The sequence below is a fragment of the Perissodus microlepis genome, chromosome 17 (assembly GCF_051167445.1).
Source record: "Perissodus microlepis isolate ML-2025 ecotype Zambia chromosome 17, ASM5116744v1, whole genome shotgun sequence".
Lineage (NCBI taxonomy): Eukaryota > Metazoa > Chordata > Actinopteri > Cichliformes > Cichlidae > Perissodus > Perissodus microlepis.
This window is the reverse complement of record NC_140477.1, coordinates 32,255,230-32,275,198: the sequence shown is the minus strand read 5'-3', so window position 1 is coordinate 32,275,198 and position 19,969 is coordinate 32,255,230. Positions and strand designations below refer to the sequence as shown.

Sequence of the window (19,969 nt, the reverse complement as noted above, 5' to 3'; positions counted from 1 at the left end):
AAATAATTAAAAAAAATAAGCAAATGTTATAAAAAAGAGCAAGCCAACACCTTTCACACCACCACTAATTGGCCCCTTGTGTTCACGCCCCATTGTAGTAACTATTAACTCAGATCTTGGGCTCCTATTTGTCCCTGCAGCCCTTTATTGGCCGCCAGCCCGGAGCCTCAGATGCACAGGCAACCCTGGCTGACCTGATAACATTTATAGTTGTAATGGATTTTTTTATGCCCGTCATTAACTGGCAGAGAGATTGGATGTAGAAATTGCTTGTACCTTTTTCTGTGGTATTTCAACTTTATAGCATTATGTTCAGATATGTCACCTTCCATCATCCTTATTTTAAGGCCTCTCCCGTCACTGGTTTTGTTTTAAATGTACGGGTCTTTTGTGCAGGACACTTGTAGTATCAAGGGCTCGTAATGAATATTTAATGATGTTGAGTAAAGGCTCAGAAAGATATAATTTCTGTCCAATAATTGGTTCTCTCTCTGCCAGACCTTTAGGGGTGATTTAGCACGCAACATGCTTAATGTAGACAGTTTATACGAAGCTGCTTTGAATCAAGTCATTGAACAATGTGGCAATAAAGCGGATGTTCATTTTTAGGATGCTGGTAAATTTGATTTATTTTCGCAAAAACTACATTTGTACAAAACAGCTTTAATGTTAGGCAAAAATGTACAGTGAAAAAACAGTTCGATGAACTTCAATAAAAAGTTCACATGAATGGGTGGATATCAGCATTGGCAGGCCTGAGTGCAGCACATCAGGTGCATCTTTACCACCACCTCAAGGACATAATGTGGATAAAATAACAGAAACTGTTCATAATATGATTACACATGACCACAAACTTTGGTGTCAATAGTTGCCATAAAATTAGACCAACACTTCTGGTCCCCATGAAAAGGAAACATTACAACATGTGTTTATTGTGCCTACCTCCTGTGGCCAAGGCATACAGGCCTATAAGTCAGTTAGGCCATACAATGCCAGGTTAGCCAAGAATTGTGTATTTTTTTGTAATTTATGAGTAGTCTGAGCAAATAATTCAACAAGGTAGGTTAGTTTCACATGAACCTACATCATTTTTAGCCAAATTACATTTCGTGACCTTGACAACAAGGAAGATTTGTCTTTGAATTGCACTAAATTCATTGGTCCACATTGAAAAATACCACAATTTCCTTTCATTTCATGTCTCAATTCTTCTGAAATGCCATTTATCCAACTCTTTAATAAGCACTTGTGTTATTTTGTATTTTGTACACAAAGGCATGGGTAAAAGGCCTCATGCACTTTAAAAGCAGATATACCTCAGTGGGTAAGGTTGACTTCACTGGTGTAAAATCAGATCAACACCTTCACCTGTGGTGTGACTTAGTTGCTCTTCTTCTGGCTCTTTCTGCTGGGAGGCTCACTGAACTGAACCACGTTGAAATGTATAAAAGTTCCCAAAAAATGCAGGAAAGCTGTAGTAGATACTAAGACTGGGAACAAGTCGGGCAGATGGGGCGGAGCGATCAGAACTGCGGCCGCAATGCTCAGGCCAACCATGGCTGCAATGCTGATGTAGAACTGTAAGAGATAAAGGCAGTGTGATTGTTGGCTCATTGAAATGAGACTGGGAGTTACAAGACCATGCAAAATGCTGATATCATAATAAACAGCACAGAGGCTCAGAAAAAACTGTGGATTACGTACTGCTTTACAACATAAAAGGAAGCATCTCATGCTAGTCTAACAAAACAAGTTCACCTACTAAGTTAGTTACTTAGCCAGTGCCTTCATTTACACTGAAAACCTCTTTCAAGGTCCTTTATATTGTAAGACCCTACAATATTAGAGTAAAAGATGAGTCTCTGTGAGCAAGCATTTGGAGACAGTGGGAAGGAAAAACTCCCTTTTAACAGGAAGAAACCTCCAGCAGAACCAAGCAGGGGCAGCCATGTGTTGGGACCAGTTGGGGGGCCGGGGAAGGGAAACAGGACAAAACACACTTATGTGAGGAAACAAGCGTAACTTTGTGCCTTTGGTCAAAGATGGGATCTCCGTGGCAGATAAGCAAAAATTTAAGAACTGATCAAAATGTTTGGAAAACATTTGTGGAGCTTGGCTTAAAAATATATCGCTGTGACACAAATATCTTTTACAACTGTATTCATCAAAATAACAGCCTTTAGTCAAAATCTTTTATGCCAAGAACTCTTAAAATAAATTTAATAGTTGTTAAATTAATTTTTTCATTTAGAAACTTGTAAAAACTGATTACCCCGGGCTATAAACAAACTGTTGACCCTTAACACTAACTATGCACATAACATCAAACTAGTAATTTAATTTAAAATAGAGCTCATATGACATTGAATATTTATAACTAAGTGACAGACATCAAATTAGTCACTTGAGAGGTGCTATAAAGAAACGAGGCCTGCAATATCATATTACAGCAAATTCGATTTTTTTTCTTCAAGGTACGGTCACTGCTTTTTATCTCGTTACAGATTTGCAAACAGATGTGATAGTGAGCGTCACATCATTCATCTATCTGCTTGCGGTTTATGACCCAAAGATCAGTCTGTGAGGTGCAGGAAGCACCTCGGGCCTGCCAACCGCCCAGCCGCCCAAAACCCATGAAACCTTATCCCCATCATTGGGGCTCGCTATTTATGCTGCTTGTGTAAATAAATATATCTAGGCAAACCTGTGTTAATGACACGTGCTATAAAAAGACACCTTCTCCTAATCTCTGACACCCCACCAGTGCCCCTGTCGCTAAGGGGTCGGCAGAGAAGCCACTTCAGACGCTATGGAAACTTAAATAAGCGATAAATAATTCTTTGGTTGGCAGCAGCGTTCATCCCTGGACAGCTTACACAGCTTACACCAGCACATGATATTTATTTATACAGTCGGGCATGTCTTCTCACACAGTTGCAATTTAGGTCTAGTGCCACTGGGACCCTGATATCAGCACTCTTCTTACTACAAATGTATCATCTGTACATCCTCCACCCACTATGTAACAGAGAAAACATGTCTTTGTCTTTGTTTGCCAACTGCAAAGCCGAGCCCTTATTATAAGCAAGCACACAACATGAACGAGACCACACTTAAAAGATAAAGCGTTAAATCCAGCTAATGAAAAATAGTTCATATTAGGGTCGTGCTGGAGTTTTACCTGCTTTTTCTACTTGTGCGAAGTCTGTATTTGGGTCAAAGTCTAATTTAATCTGAATGACCTTTAATAACCTTTATTAACAACAAACTAAAACAGCAGCCATAATTATAAACGTTAACCCCATCTGTGGGACAGCACCACACACAGCCAAAATCAATGCTGTTTGACTTAACAAACTGTCATTTACTAACTTTGATTTAATGTCTGGATTTTAATTCTTCACACTACTATTTAGTGCAACTGGTAACAGTGAATCATATTTTAATGAAATAAGTGCATTCAAGCAATTTGTAACTATAACTGAAATGTGTGAGTGTGAAATATGTAGTGAACTAGAAGGTTGAAGAATCTTATTGGGATTTATGCTTCAGTGAGAAACCTGCACTGTAGCTACATTACTGCAAACCGCTCTGAAACCCTCAGTGTAACCTGACATGCACCTGATATGGAAATGTAACTACACGTCACGTCGATGGAACAGGCAACTATTTTGATTGACCTGTTTTTCGCATACGCAGTTTTTAAAAAAAATTAGCGAAAGCATAACAATCATTGTCTCAATATAAGGAATAAGGACTGTCGCCATAGATGTGAGGGAATGTAGAAAGAAATGGAAAAACCTGAAAGAAAAATATGTCTACCTATCAAAAAAAATGGCCATAACAAAAAGTCGAGACCCAGGAGGGGAAAAAGCTCCAGCAGTTCATTTCTTTCTATTGGCTGGTAGAAACAAATGGACTGGACACGCTCACATGCTAATTAACACGTCACATTGCACAAACATAAATGCTGGCAACGATGTCAGTTACATTGTAGACTGCTTCGCAGGCTTTACAAAGATTCCCTACAGGGGCCATCTAAATAAGGCCTTACACTGGAAGAACCCCTAAGTGTACTCAAGTACAGTTCTTGAGTAAATGTGAAACAGTTACAAGATTTCATATATGCATGGTTTCTTTTGATGTGCAAACAAACAAATCAGTGAATATTTGGAACTATAATGTAAATTATTATAACAGCACTTCAATACTGACCTTCCATCTCACTATAAAGGCCAGGTCCATCTTCGGTACCCAATAAAACAGCTTGTTGTAAGCTCCCAGTCTCAGTTTATCCTCTGAACAGTGATCCAGTGCAGACAGTAAATAAATGCTGAAGAAGAGGAAGCCCAAAGAGGTCACAATGTAGGGCACCAGCAGGCCGTCCTTCAGGAACAAAGGAAGCATGCTGCACACAGAGACAGGAAAAGGACAAGCATAGCAGATTTTATTACATTTTAAGCCTGTCTGTGTGTTGTCATAGCAGAATCAGTTTCAACTACTGCAGCAGGAACTACTGCACACATAGCAATAGCAAAATATAGTTATGAAAATTCACAGGTGTGTAGTTCAGACCAAAATGAGCATCATGTCTCTCGATGGTCCTGCTCCAATACACGAATACAAAGTGAAGAGCACCAAAAGCACCCCCCAGTCTCACATTCTTTTTCATTCTTGGCATCTTTGTATCTCTACAAACAAAAATATTTGCACCTGTATAAAGACAGAAAAGTTCTGAGGATGGGCATGAACTCACACTGATGTCTTTGCTTAGATCAATGTAATATAGCCCCAAAAGCAAGAATCACATATGATTCTTGTATCATGAAGATATTAAAGCTATCGCCTTTACATGCAAGGTACAGCTGGACATTTATACACATTGGTACAGTGTGTCTTTTGTCCCGTCTTCCTCCTCTCACCCCGAACCAGTCGTGGCAGATGCTTGGCCCTCCCTGAGCCTGGTTCTGCTGGAGGTTTCTTCCTGTTAAAAGGGAGCTTTTCCTTCCCACAGTCACCAAGCGCTTGCTCGTAGCGTTCATCTGAGTCTTGGGGTTTTCTCTGTATTATGGTGACCTTACAATACAAAGCAACTGTTCTCGTAAAGTTGGTGCTATAGAAATAAAATGCATTTAAATTAAATTAAATTAAACTGAACTGAAATGAAAAGGGACAACATCAGATTTTTAAATGATTGTTGGAAATAAATCAAGTTTGATCCTACAGCTGATGGAGAGCACGATAGAGTTTCATACCCATCAACATCATTAAGTTGAGTGCAAAGTTTGTTAAGTGCAGCAGTAAGCCAAACAGTTTTTATCCTGCAGGCCTGTATGTGCATGTATCTCCCAGGGAGAGATGGCTCTGTAATTCACGAGGAGCTTATCTTAGTTTAGTAGAGGAGCATGGGCAAGAACAACAGTTGACTCACAGTGAATCACACAACGCCCCAGCTTATAAAAAACCTTTCCCCAGACAAAAAACTACTTATTCAGATTTGGACTCAAACAAAAAAACTTCTATTCAGTAGATAAATGTTTAACACTTCCTCCATTTACACTGACTGGCTGCATTCAGTGGCCGTAAAGTGGTCATGCTTGACCATCCATTCAGCCAATTCTGCTAACAAAAGATGTATTTTTTTTCTTTTTTAAATTAGTCTGGAGAGGATGCAGATAATGTGAAAGTCCAAGGCAGACTGTACAGGGGAGCAGCTACAGAATGACCTCCTGTCCCTACACAACACACACTTAGACAGCAGACATGCAGACTATGCAGTGTAATCCCCAGATATCCTTATACTAAACCACACGCACAACAATTAGTGCTGCCGGAAGAATTTAACAACAGCTGGTGAAAGTTAGATGGAGCATTTGCAGCACTACTTGTGTTTTCCATTCATGGTGCTTAGCTCCAACCCACACAGCACACCATTTAACTTTTCAGGTTGATTTTTTTTATGTTTGTCATTAAATAAGAGATAGAAAACAAAGTAAAAGAAATGACGAGACACAGCACCCAACAGCGGGACACCAGATTTATACGCAAGCAAATCAAACGGGACATTTTAAAGCAATTATAACATAATTGCATAACTCTATTATTCTATTATCCAAGTTGCAGTAAATAAGATTTAGAAACAAATCTAACAACAGATAGCCTGTTTTTATTTGTTAATCTTCCAACCTTTGTGTGTTGTCAGTGATTTCAAAAGACTTTCCTTCTTACCTGAATGTTGAGGCCTGTAGGAACCAAAGGGCCATCAAGGGGAGGTCATTCAGCAGGAGACAGGCAGGCCTAGAAAAAGAAATTCAGATGTACTCAATATTAAATAGACTGCCGTGACTTTTGCGATTAGACAAGACTAGAGTGAAAAGAATATTAAAGCTACTGAGCTGATCAAACATCCACTTACAAGTATTTACAAGTCAGTCAGTCTTTGCTGTACCACATTATTTCATTCGAGAATACATCTTTTACACTTTAGCTAAGTTATCTATTTTCATTTGAAGAACTGCCAATGTTTTGCCAAGAAGTTGCAATGATACATTTATGACCGCATGCGTCACATGCGCGTGCATCTGTGTTCATATGCGTTTAAGCCTGTTGCTAATTGAACTTGCTAGCTCGCTTCAGTGCAAGTTGTACACTCTGCTCAAAGGGGGGCACTTTCCATCAGTCCCCGATCCCATAATTACAGTCAGTGCTCTTCGGTGATCCTGTTACAGCCCAATAATTGATCCTGCGCAAACAACACCCCGAGCTGCCGCCTACCATTCTTTCCTAATCCCTGGACATGTATTACTGATTGATTCAGGAGGACAGGTGGGAGATATAACTCAATAGTTAATAAAGCAACAATCTACCCTAATCTAGATTAATAGATGAGCCCAGATCTAGGAACCAAATCCCTCGCTGTCAAATCTATCCCAGGCTTTTCACCCCACCTACAGCTTTCTACATATGGAGGTAAATGATAATGAAGCACACACACACACACACACACACACACACATCTCACTTCTTTTAGTGCTGCTTTCACCCTGTTAAATATGACCCAGCTCTGACACAGCACAAATCATGGCAGTGGAAGCAGGGTTCCTATCTGTGATGACAGAGGTGAATAACTTCTCGGTACTTAAAAAGAAATCTGGGGGTACAGCAGGAGGATGACGTCATTTTTACAAAGCGAACATGATTTGAAACCATTAGAATTCTGTACGACATAATCTGAGATTTGACAAGGCGAATGGCTCCTTTGTGAGTAGAAATTAAATCTATACTCATGAATATTTCAGATATCGCTACAAGACAGAGAAAGTACCATTTACATTTGTCACCCAATGAGACAAACCTCAAGAAGTTACAATTATCTTCTTTGTACTTACAAGGCAGCCAAAAGGATGGACTTCTCATGGACTTGAAAGGAGAAGAGGAAGAACGCCAGGGATGAATTGACCTTAAAGTGACATTGGGGCTATCAGTAAAACTGCTATATTTAATATTACACTTTTTATTACAAAGGGAAGGAAGAGGAACATATTCGAGATCGTCTTCTCAAAAAAGAAACTGGGTTTGTTAAATTAAATATGATACTTGTGTATGATAAATCTCACTGGCTTAAAAATGCTGAATGCCAAAAACACTCACCAAAGCCAGTTTAAAGTGCCAGAAGGTTGGTTTTGTTAATAGCCTGATACAGGAAGGTAGAACCGCCAGGAGAGTGCAGGCAAGACTGAAAAACAAATGAAGATGGAAGATGAAGTTACTGAAGGAAAAAACAAAACAGTATCACCTGTGCTATGTAGGCAATGTTATTCTCAATTGCATTTGCATGACATTTCAAGGTTTGTATGCAAGTCTTATGAACTGAGTGGACGTGGATGCATGGAAAAGTTTTTCATGAAAACTTTCCTAATACATTATTTTACCAAGGCAACAAAATACATAAAAACAGCACGATTTGTTTTCATTAATTGGCACTGTATGAATATCAGCATTTAACTCTCAGTTCATGCCACAGTTCTTTTTAGACAGCCCTCTGATCTGTAACCAAGTTGTGTGCAGTGCCGTAATGGACCAAAATAATGGCCCCTGCTGAGGGTTACCAGGCAGTAACCCTCAATTGTCACCTTCTGGGGGTAGAAGCGTGAGAAAAAAACGTGTTGGAGTCAGTGTGTATAAATGTGCTGAAAGGTCAGGCTGCGAGTTAGTTTGAGGTGTCAACTAACTAAACTACAAATCATAGAAGACAGAAAGAAGTGTACATGTACAATATACACAAGAGTAATGGCAGACCTGTAAGTGGATATTTATTGTGTATGAAAGCAAGTGTGCTACTCGTGTGTTATGTGTAGGGCATTTGCTGTCTGGATGGAGCTGTAGGACTTTACACAGCTGATTCATTTTATGTACGCTGTACACCCACAGCAGAGCATTTAGCAATCCACCCTGTGCGCCATAAAGACAGCACTGTTTTTCATTTGTTTCAAATGCACGACAGTAAAAGAAGTCTAACTTGATCCCCAGACTTAGCAGTCTGGCAGAAACGTGTCCATGCTGCGAACGCAGGACTCCTAAATTTAGCGTGCTGGGTTATTTAAGCAGGCTCCACCACGACGCAACTGTTGCAAAAGGTTTTTCTAAGCGTGGCTGCACAGGACCCCAACTTTTGGTCAAGATAACTTCTAATGTATGCGGAGAATCAGCTTCTCTTTCATACCTACATTAGAATTACATTTGCACACAAGATCCATAATTATGCTAAAACAAACAAAAAATAAAACCTCGCCGTCACATCGATTGAGTCGGACATTTTTCTTTTCAATATTTCTCGGGTGTTTTAAAATGTTGTCACCACATTTTCAAAGAGATCAATGACTTTATGTTCAAAAGTTCCTCATGAGATGTAAGTGATGACCTTATTTCCAACCACTGGATCACTGTCTTTAAGCTTGTTTTTTTCAGGAAATGAAAGGAGTGAGGAAAAAAATAAAACAAAGGGAGAGAGAGAGAGAGGAACTGTGTGTGTGTGTGTGTGTGGGGGGGGGGGGGGGGGTGTATAGCACAGTACAACAGAGAAAAGAAAACATAAAGTGAAACTTGTTAAACAGATAGAGGGATCACCTGAGGTAGAGCTGAGAGTCACCTGACAAAATGGATCTGATCTTTATCAGGGTGTTCAGGCTGCACCATGTGTTGGCCACTTTGTCCTGTACACACACACACACACACCTTGGTCAAATAAAAAATGGCAGGAAACACAAAGAATTAATTGTTCTAAGAAATTAATCCTTCTCAGAAACTGTAACAAAATTCCTCTGTGGGATGACATTTATTCATAACCCTCCATCATACATTTTCTCTCCTGTCAGGAAAAGCATGGGGCTTATTTGTAACCTTGGGGTTTTGGGATCAAGTTTGATGAAGTCGATATATTAAGCCAATAACTTTCTTTGAATTCTATTTTCTGACAATAGCTGTTATCTTTTTGATTTGTTGCTTTGCTGATAAATGTCAGGCATTGGTAAAGTGAAGACATAATTTCGAGCATGAATGGATGTTTTTAAACTATAATCCAAAATACGGCTATCAAATGTAATATATATATATATATATGAAACAAAAAAGAAGTAGCAAATTCTCATTGTTGGAAGGCTGAATCCAGAGGAAGTTATGGAAAAAATAAGCATATAAACATTTATATTATTTACTATTATCATTATCAATCAAAAGTCGTACAATTTCTCATATTAGTGTCACTTTTGTATTGTTAATAATGTGCCTCATTTCTAAGATGACTGAAATTATATATACGATACAGTACACGGTATGTGTGAAGCTTCCTCTTTAATACCAGCTGAAAAGTACTTGTGGTTTAAAGCTGATATCAGATGAGGAGCTCATTGTGTGTGCTTCAGCTGATTTAAGTGCTTAAGCAGTTGTGCAGGGATATCGAGGCCAAAGCCACCAGTGTGCGCCATGATATCACACATCACAGAGGCTGTGGATGTTTTCACTGTGTGATTCTATCTAGAAAATCTATTTCTGGCCTCTTCCCTCTCTTCTGTTCTACAGCTGCTGGCTGCACAGCTGTGCCGATCTTAATGGCAACGTAGTCAGCAGCACAGGGCCGTCCAGTGCTGTGTTTTCTCAGCCCAATCCCTCTGTCCTTCCTTTCTGGCTCATTGCTCCAAATAACTGTTACAGCAGTGCAGCAGGCAACACATGAATGTCAGGGTGGGCTGAGCGAGAGCGGTGCAGCCCCCTTCACCTATAAACTAGCATGGAATTTCACAGGGAGAAGCATTTGGTGCCATTTTTGTGTGCAGGCAGCAATGTGAGACGCCAGAATGCAGCTCAGTGGGTAAACTTACAACTGCTCCCTCACAGAAGCCACCGGGACCACCAGTCACCAGCCCTCTTCTTCCCCACCGCCCCTTCTCGCCCCGTCCCCTTGTCCGAGGCGTCTGCTTACGTGCACAATTTCCCAATTAGTTCAGGACAACTTGCCCCCAGCAGCCCCCTTCGTGCTGTCGTCACAGGCGAGCATAGTGTCTCTCACACCCTGTGTATTATGTTTGAACCATTTCGTTGAACAAATACTGCCGCGGTGCTCGATGCCAGCCGCTCCCCCGGCAGAATTTTCAATTACTTCTCACATCCGTGACACCTTATGGTGGGTTCCACCTCGGGAACCGGGACAAGAGGGGGTTACAGGGTTTCAGAAACGAGAGCCGCAAAGCTTGGCCTCCGAGCTGTCAGTCACACGCACGCAGTTACTTCAACTCAGCCGCTTTCATCACTGTGACTGCGGAGGTGTTTCAAGTATTCCTGTTCGCCATCATCACTTTACTTTTTTAATTAATATCATATTCCAGTGACCAGGCTATAAGTGGGTGACCACGGTATATCAAACATGTACATTTGTTCTTGCAAAACAGTCAAACATACGCTTATGTGTCTGTTTTCCGAAGATGTAGTCAGTAGGTGAAAGCAGCTGTCCGACGTGCTCTGATATGCCTTCAAGTGTTGCGTCCACCAGACTCCTTGGTTCGTATGGCTGGAACATGGCTGTGCTACGAGGTGGCGAAAACAACCTGGTCATAAATTAGTGAGATTTATCTCTATCCTCCTACTGTACACCCCAAACCCCAACACCTCCCGGAGATAGAGTGAAACTGATCTCCTGACCTTTCACAGTTTTATTCCACTGTTTTCTTTGATCCTGCAGGGTATCTGTTTCCAAGCGGCTAAGCGCTAGTGGATGGAAGGGTATTTCGCCATGCTGTGAGTATGGAACCAGTGCAATAGCGGAGTAGTGCCGTGTGTGTTGTTTCTAACATTGGCAACAGCTTAATGCTCGAAACAGTAGAACACCATGAAATTAGGTTTCTTAGAAAAAATGTCACTTCTTCGCACTCAAGCAGGGATAAACAAAACATCTGACCAGTAAATCCTTTAATAGGAAACAAAGAGAAGTCGTTTACCAGTGATCATAAGATGTGAAGTTGCTGATATTGATCACAGTAATTTGCTTTGATAAAACAGAAACATATCTGCATCCACGCTGGCTTAACCCACAATGGAAATTTTTAAAGTCAAAATACATCCCTTTTTATTACATGTCACTGGTTGTACTTGGAATTGTATTATACTTGATTAAAATAATTGCTGTCTTCCCATTTTCAGTTAAAAAACTCAATTCAAGATTAACACGGCTAGTATTAGTTTCAGCTCTATATTATTTATATAGTGCAAAATCACAACAACAGTAACCTCCCTACAATAATACTATTTTAGATAAATGTTAAAGGGATTTTTTTTTTAGAACCAACCAATAATAAATGCATAAACTAGGTTTTCAGCATCACTCTGTGACAGGATGTTTCGAATTTTAGAGATATTTTTGCAAAAATGCAAGAAAGCAGTCCTAAATATTTTTTAGTATGCACATTGAAGGACATATCCTGGTGAAAAACAGCTCCAACAGCTCCTCATAGTGTTATTTCAGACCAAGGTAATACCGTCCACACTAGTTAGAAACCAAGTCTCTAAGATTTTTAGTAAAATAACCTCAGTTTTATCTGAATTTATAAACAGAAATCTTTATGGATTTAAGATGTTCCTGCAGTTTAACGAATTAATGTGTGAGTTCTGGCTTGGATAGATAAAGTCAGGTATCATCTGCATAGCAATGAAAATGTATGCTATGATTTCTAATAACACTGCTTAAGAGAAGCAGGTATAGTGTAAATAGAATGCAGATGTTGTTATGACAAAAGCATACATGTTTTCTTTTTAATATTATGCTTGTCAGATGTGGTTTTTTGGAAAATCTTTGATTTAAGGAACTACACGTTACCTCAAACAGACCCCGAGCCACGGGAAAAATCCTCCTGACCACCTGCATGGCCTGGCTGGGTTCAGCCAGGAAGGGCAACCAGCAGAGGGCAAAAGTCGCCAACACTGTTACACCAACCCTCACCAGCAAGAAAAGCCTACATGAAAAGATAACCAGGAGAGTAAATAAACATATGTCATAAATAATGAACTAATGAAAACAAGCAATTACTAATACACTTCCTATAATCACTTTCCCCCAGATGCTTTAGTATTTACTTTAAAATTGTCTGTGAAAACAGTTCACACATACTGTGTGCAAGTCCTAAATTTGGGCTTTGACCCTTGTGTTGAGGAATGCAGTGAAAGCCATGCATCAGCTGAAAGTGTTCAGTGTAGGTCAGGATATCTTGTCAGCTGTAACTGTGAAGCTGCTGGTTAAGTTGCACACACAGGCATAGCTGAGGAGTTTGGGCATGGCCAGAGTGTCATCTGGACATATCTTCCCCCCGGGCCTTCTAATCCAGCTCTCCATTTGCTACTAAATGCCCTTGGTACATTGTTACTAGATAAACAGACACTGGACACACTAGTAACAGCATCCAATCTGATTACCTCAGTCATTCTGTGACACTCCTGAGGACACTGCTATCTTATACACTGACATTACATATCTAGTGTGGGCATTCTGTTGAAACATATGTGCACAGTGATCACAGAGTACAAGCAACAAATGTAGACTTGAAAATTCAGGATTTCACAGTCATCACTATAAGTCCTCCTGAGACATTTTGCGTTTGGCTCTAGTGAAGGGCATCACTGATCGCAGCGTGTGGGGGAAAGGCAAGTATGCACACATATATATAAACGTGATCCATCTGTAAAATGGAAAGCCAAAGAGTCTTCCGTGTTACCTTATTTGATTGCTTTTTAAGTTTAATGAACAAAAGTACAGTGCTCAACAAATTTATTAAATCACCTGTTTAAAACTAAAAGAAATATATTGTTACTTATTAGGAAAACAACAAACTACATACAGGTTTTTATACCCAAATTTGAGCCGGCACATTGAACTTCTCTAAGAATTTAGAAATTAATCAAGTGTAACATTCAAAAATTTAAACTTATCTTTCTCGTGAGTAATGTCAATGAGTAAGTGTAATTTGGCATATTAATCAAAAAAACAATAATGTGCTTTTTCTGCTTTTTTGTTAAACAGTAAATTAAAAAAAATCATGGATAAAAACACTAATTATAGCATAATATAGCATTTAAAATATAATTTCGTTTAAAGGGCTTGCACATGTTCTACAGAAAAAAAATGTTTTGGTAATTACCAATACTGTTAATTTTGGGCAGCTATGACATAAACCTTACATCTAAAAAGATTGTTAAGCACCGTAAATACAATCCCAGTAAACAATATTGGTTTTTTTTGTTTGTTTGTTTTTAAATGCTGTTGCTTTTCTTCCACATAGTAGCACTTTATGTGAACTTTATGTTACCACCAGCATGCTAAAATGCTTACCAGTGTTGTGCTTAACATTGATTGTCTTCCAAAAAGTAATTTACGATATTTGACATAAAACAATTCCCCATAACTGCTGTAAATAACTTGTTGGGCTGTGATCTGTCAAACATATCACTTATTAATGATATCAAGCCATTTTGAGCCAGAAAGAACAGTCTCGTTACAAGATAGAAGCTAAAATCAGTTTCACCCTTAAATATTTTTTAAGAGAGATCTGGCCAAGAGGGCAGCAGATACTGCAACAAAAATAACATCACAGCTCTACCGAGACATTTTAAGTGGCCCAAAAAGACTGGACTGATTATAATGCAGGTACAAAAATTAAAAGTCAAGTATACCCGTACAAAACAGGACATTTCTTTATTTTATATGTAACCCTTTCAGAAAATCCTGTTGATAACAGGCTGTTTACCAACATAAGGAAATGTATTACACATAGAAAACACCTAAAAAATATTGGAAATTGCTTTAATGCACAACACTGGGATTTGTTAAGTAACCATTCTCATCATTTTAGCTTACAGTATTTGAATCATACTATTATCTTTTTTTTTTTTTTTTTGCCTGTCCTGTCTGGCACTGTAGCAATCAGAATTATTGTCTGAAGGCCAAGAAAAATGGACCCCAAGTGGACCCTTGAATCATACTAAGAATCATACTATTATCTAATCAGTGCTAAAACTGTGGGTGAGGTTGGAGATGAACATCTGCAATATGCGTCAATGCAAAAAACAATCATCTTCATTATGGAAGGAAATAATAAGACTCACCCTCGGCCCATCAGGCCCGTTTTGATGCACTTTCCCAGAAGGTAACAGAAGAAAGGCAAAGCATGGTACAGCTCCATCTGTTTGTAGTTGAGAGCCAGAGAGAAAGCCATGGAGCCCAACACATCCCAGCCCAGACCCAAAGCCAGAATCCCCCACAGGGCAAAACCCAGGCTCACTCCGTTGTACCTGATACTGTTAAGGTTAATTTTGGTCTGGAAGGGCAAGTTTTCTGGAGCTAAACAACTTAATGTTGCAGATGTATAACAAGCGATCCAGAAAATAGCTGCTGATCCTAAGGTCAGTTCTGCTGCATAGTGTGCACATCGTCAGCTTTTCATTGTTGTATTTAGCGGTGGCTGAATAACAATAATAACAGCCTGGTTAGCTGGTGCGCTCTTCATCTCTTCAAACTGTTTTTGTAAATCTATTGTTATAAGACAGAACAACAAATGTTTTTAATCCTGTTGAACCTACTGTATGTAGGAAATCGGAATAGTAAAGAATGCAGAAATTCCACATCCATCCTAGGATCAGCTGTTAAGCGTTTCCATAGATATGCTGTGGTGCTAAATCTGCCCCATGGGACAAGCTGTGTTTTTTTTGTCTTTTTTTTTTTTTTTAAGTTGTGTTACGTAAGTCAGTAAAATAGATGTATATTTTTATGTTGTTAAAATATTTTAAATTCTTACATCTCTGTTTCTCAGTGAACTAAACTCAAAAGATGCTGCAAATATATACAGTGCTAAAAAATGAAAGAAACACTTTTTAATCAGAGTACAGCATCAAATCAGTTAAACTTCTGGGATATTGATCTGGTCAGTTAAGTAGAAGAGGGGTTGTTAATTCAGCTGCTTTAGTGTTAATGAAATTAACAACAGGTGCACTAGAGCAGCGGTCCCCAACCCCCGGGCCTCGGACCGGTACCGGTCCGTGAGTCGCTTGGTACCGGGCCGCAAGAGTTGAGGCTCAGGTGTGAAATGTATAGTTTTCAGGGTTTTTATCGGTTTTCAGCGTTATTTTGTCATCGTTTTTATCGTTTACTCGGTTTTCCTGGGTCTTTTCACGTGTGTTATGAATAAATCTTCTTTTTTTCGGTACCAGTACTAGTTTTATTTTGTTGTATTTATCCGCGACACCTTAAAGGCCGGTCCGTGAAAATAATGTCGGGCATAAACCGGTCCGTGGCGCAAAAAAGGTTGGGGACCGCTGCACTAGAGGGGCAACAATGAGACAACCCCCAAAACAGGAAAGGTTTTACAGGTCACTGAGATTATTTTTCCCCCCTAGTTTTGTATGTGCCTAGGGACAGTATCACTACTCACAGCCTGAGGTGATACCTGGACCCTACAGAGGTTGCACAAGTAGTCCAAGTCCTGCAGGACAGCACATCAATATGCCATAAGGTTTGTTGTCTCCCAGCACAGTCTCAAGAGCATGGAGGAGATTCCAGGAGACAGGCAGTTACTCTAGGAGAGCTGGACAGCACCGTAGGTCCTTAACCGACCAGCAGGGCCAGTGTCTGCTCCTTTGTGCAAGGAGCACAAATTTCACTCCTAACACATGACCCAGTCCATATCAGTTATAGATATCCAGCATGATTTTTTCCCATTTGAGATTTGATCTGTTTTAGTGTTCCTTTAATTGTTTTGAGCAGTGCATTTAAATATAACTCACTACACTTTATTATGATTGGAGTTTTCAAGTGTGATACCTTTGTAGGTCATTATTTCATATTACATTCAATTTGATTACATTCAGAACAACCTTAATGATACATATAATATACAAGAATACAATTTATAATAGGAATGCACGTGTGCATAAAGGATACTGGAAATGTCCGTAGTCAATGAGAATTAATCCTGGGTACAGTAGAAAGCAGAACATAACGGAAACCTAAAAAGGGAAAAGGGCAGACATTTTAATTCAACGCAGCAGTAAAAACACAACCTTTTAAAATCAAATCCTGTGAGAAGCTTGTTTAACTACTATTCCTCTTTCACTGTTTGATAATATAAGACACCGTCAAAACATTAGAAATGATCCCTTCAAATTGACTGCACTGTAAATGTATGAAGACCAGCTGAACTGTAATAACTTCTTGGAAATGTAATAACATCATATAACCAGATTAACTTACAATAATGACGCCATAATTTCCCAATTTGGAGGTCTAGTGCTGTAATCTGTTTTAATAAGGGTGGGTTCCCAGACTGAGAGAAAATGGGCTGGTCTGGGTCTTTAACTGAAAACTAATCATTTCATGCTCAGCTCGTCTCTGACCTTTTTCTTAGAGGATCCATCAGTCAGGTATAAACAGTATAAAACCACTGCAGGGATGTATATCAACAAATCTGCAACTAACACTGAAACAAAAAGAAAAAAATACAGACCGCATGATCTCAAATTTACGTTATACAAAGTAACAGAAAAGGTCCATGAGTATACAATGATGTGAATGATTACAGTGATTTGGGCATAATATCTAAGCAGGTATAACCACAAACATTGCTGTAAATATGAAGTAGACATGGATTATGAATGCTTTTCTTTTTCTTCCGCCTCTCATAGTTACAGTACCTGTAGTTCTCATGAATAGCTTGTGCTGTGTACTTTCATAACCTCTGGACTTGTGGAGTTCCACCCATTCAGGGTTTATTGTTTTGGCTCTGCAGAAACAACAAAGCATATATTTAGATTTTTTTTTCTTTTTCCTCACAGAAAATGTACAAATACTTAACTTTATTAGTTCCTAAAAGTGGGCAGCTGTGTTATTACATCACTATACCTTAACATTTCTCCCATGGTATGCTCACTCTTGTTCTGTCTCTCTCCTAAATTAACATTCAAATATTATGTGAAAGATCCTTTTTAAATAATCCAAATGGCTTACATATAAGCACAGATCCAGCTGTGGTAAGCAGTGAGGGGAGGATAGTCAAGACCCCAGTAGTTCAAGTCATTGTTTGTAGTATTGAAGTACCTGGGGGAACAGAGGTCACATAGTTTCATCAACAAAACTGTTTCATACTACATAAGCAATGTAGCGTGTACTGTATATAGGAAAAACTGTTGTTGATGTTATCCGTATTTAATATTTCGCACATCAATCCATCTCAAACTTGTAGTAAGCTGGACACAAGAGCAGGAACAGCACATGTCAGTAATGTGCGTCTTGAGTGTCACAGTACATTTCTCAAATCCATGACCTGTAATAAGACCCAGTTACTAGAAACAGGTCCTGTGAATAAACACCGGGAGGTGCTAGACTGACCATTCCTGAATGGGGAGGTTGTAGGTCACTTCTTGCCAGTGCCTCTGAGCTTCATAATCGCCGAACATGGGAGGTTTCCCCGCCCCTGGTGGAAAATCATTGAGCCGTCAGTGTGAATACTATGAAGCTTGCATCATGAACGAATGGCCACCACACAACACACCCGCGCTAACACGTTTTTAAATCACTGAGTGGACGCTAACTACCGAAAGAGTCACTCTGATACGGTTAAAACAATTTGAAAGCATTGTTTTGACTAGAATAAACAGCACTGTACCAAGGAAAAGTAGTGTTTAAACGCCGACCTCCACAATTTTCCTACCTGAATATGAATTTAGCGAAACTCCCCATCTCGCAATAATGGCAAGCAACACGCAAATTGATACGAGACTCCACGTCTGCATAGCTTTACTCGGTAAAATGAGGATTTGTGGAAGAAATAAACAATAAAAATCGGTACATTGAAACACTTTTGAAATCTGTTTCGCTTCCTGTATACGTCACTCACCAAGTCTTCGTTTCAACTACTCATTGGTCGCTGGATTTCTGACGTTGCGACCGACAGTTATGATGCGTTCATGAATACTATGGAAATAATTGACATCTTCACTTTTGTCGATCATTCGTTCAGTTGTTGCAGTAATCAAACGCGTTTTAATAATCCAGTTGCAGATCATCCAAGACCTTTTTTAACATGTGACACGAAGTTTTTTGGTATATTACTCTCACAGTTTGTGCTCACTTGTTAGAAATTACAAGTCGAATAATGTAATCTAAATTTCCCAGGCACCGTGAAGGCATCTCTGGTTGAAATAAGATTTATGATGGGTATTATGCATTATTAAAGGTTTATTTCTTCCGTATTTTCGCATTTTTTTTGCAGCTGATGCTGAATTTCGAGGTTAGAGGCCACCTGGTAATAAATTAACATTCCTAAGATTGCTTAATAACATGGGTTTGGGGGGGTGGGAGGGGGCTGACTGCATAGTCCAGACCAGGGGTAGGCAACTCCAGGCTTCCAGTGCTGGTGTCCTGCGGGTTTTAGATGTGTCCATTATCCAATACAGCTGATTCAAATTGCTAAACATGTCTTGAAGTTCTCCAGAGGCCTGGTAATGATCTGGTAATCATCTCTTTTCTATGTGTTTTCCCGTTTCTTTTCATTTCAGGAATAACAATGATAATGAGGAATATGAATTTGTCAATTCCAATAGTCTACAATATCCACATAACATGATTACATTTATAATGAAAAACATTTTAAAATTTCTTATCAATATAAATATGACTATGAAACATTTTTGAAATCTCAAATTATATCCAAGGAAGTAAAAACATTATAATACTATACAGTTTATAATATATTTTAGTTGTTTTCTGCAAATTTGGAGGTACGTGGAAGCAGAACAAACAAATTGGCAGATAAAATGGATGCACATGGAATCAATAAGTCTGGACATTAAAGAAGCAAGCATCCATGCCAAACTGGAAATTGTTGCTGTCATAACAAATGCTTAATTCTAAGTCTTTGCAAATAGCTCAGGAACAGCTGATTTCACAAAATTTATATCAAAGTGACAGAGAAAAATCCACTATATAATCAGCAGCAGAGGGGCGGCAGTCTAACTAGTGTATTAGTTTGTGTTAATCTTCTGTACACAGATGTAGATATGGGTATCACATCCTTTCCTTGTCTTCCCTGTACACTGTAGGCTAAATCCAAGCCAGAGGGCGTTTTTCTCTTTGTGACCTTTTCTTTTGTTGACACCATCATCTTTGTTCTCAAGGTGTTAGGGTTTGTTGGATGAGACATGTTCCTTGTGGTTCTGGCATCAATTATGCATAAATAATAATAACCTCGGACAACTGCTGATTTGCAATGACACTTTCATTACAACAGCAGCAGCCTATAACTCACTGGTACCCATTAGTTATTAATGCCCAGCCACGCCAGCTTTACTTTGTCATTTATTGCTTCATCTCTATGCCTTTTTAAATATTCAGCAACTGCTGTACCTACATTTACTGTCTGTAATCTCCGCCCAGGAG

At 39.2% G+C, this 19,969-nt stretch overlaps 1 protein-coding gene across 1 annotated transcript; it reads right to left on the bottom strand.

The window, feature by feature from the left end:
• Window positions 1-611: 611 nt before the first annotated feature.
• alg6 (ALG6 alpha-1,3-glucosyltransferase) lies at window positions 612-18,432 on the bottom strand. The gene is made up of 14 exons (XM_084910548.1): window positions 18,243-18,432; window positions 17,921-18,005; window positions 17,540-17,629; window positions 17,227-17,315; window positions 16,930-17,012; window positions 16,478-16,542; window positions 14,647-14,832; window positions 12,368-12,503; window positions 9,130-9,215; window positions 7,654-7,738; window positions 7,392-7,462; window positions 6,232-6,300; window positions 4,219-4,411; window positions 612-1,581 (listed from the first exon to the last, which is right to left on the bottom strand). The coding sequence occupies exons 1-14, from the start codon at window positions 18,322-18,324 to the stop codon at window positions 1,384-1,386; spliced, it is 1,518 nt and encodes a 505-aa protein (XP_084766674.1). The 5' UTR covers window positions 18,325-18,432; the 3' UTR covers window positions 612-1,383.
• Between the last annotated feature and the right edge of the window lie 1,537 nt (window positions 18,433-19,969).

Coding starts and splice junctions, on each gene's coding strand:
- alg6 (XM_084910548.1), bottom strand. CDS start 18,324: ATGCAGACGTGGAGTCTCGTATCAATTTGCGTGTTGCTTGCCATTATT. Junction 6,301..7,391: donor TCCATCCTTTTGGCTGCCTT/GTAAGTACAAAG, acceptor TTCTTTTTCTAG/GCCTGCCTGTCTCCTGCTGA. Junction 1,582..4,218: donor CCTTTATAGTGAGATGGAAG/GTCAGTATTGAA, acceptor TATCTCTTACAG/TTCTACATCAGCATTGCAGC.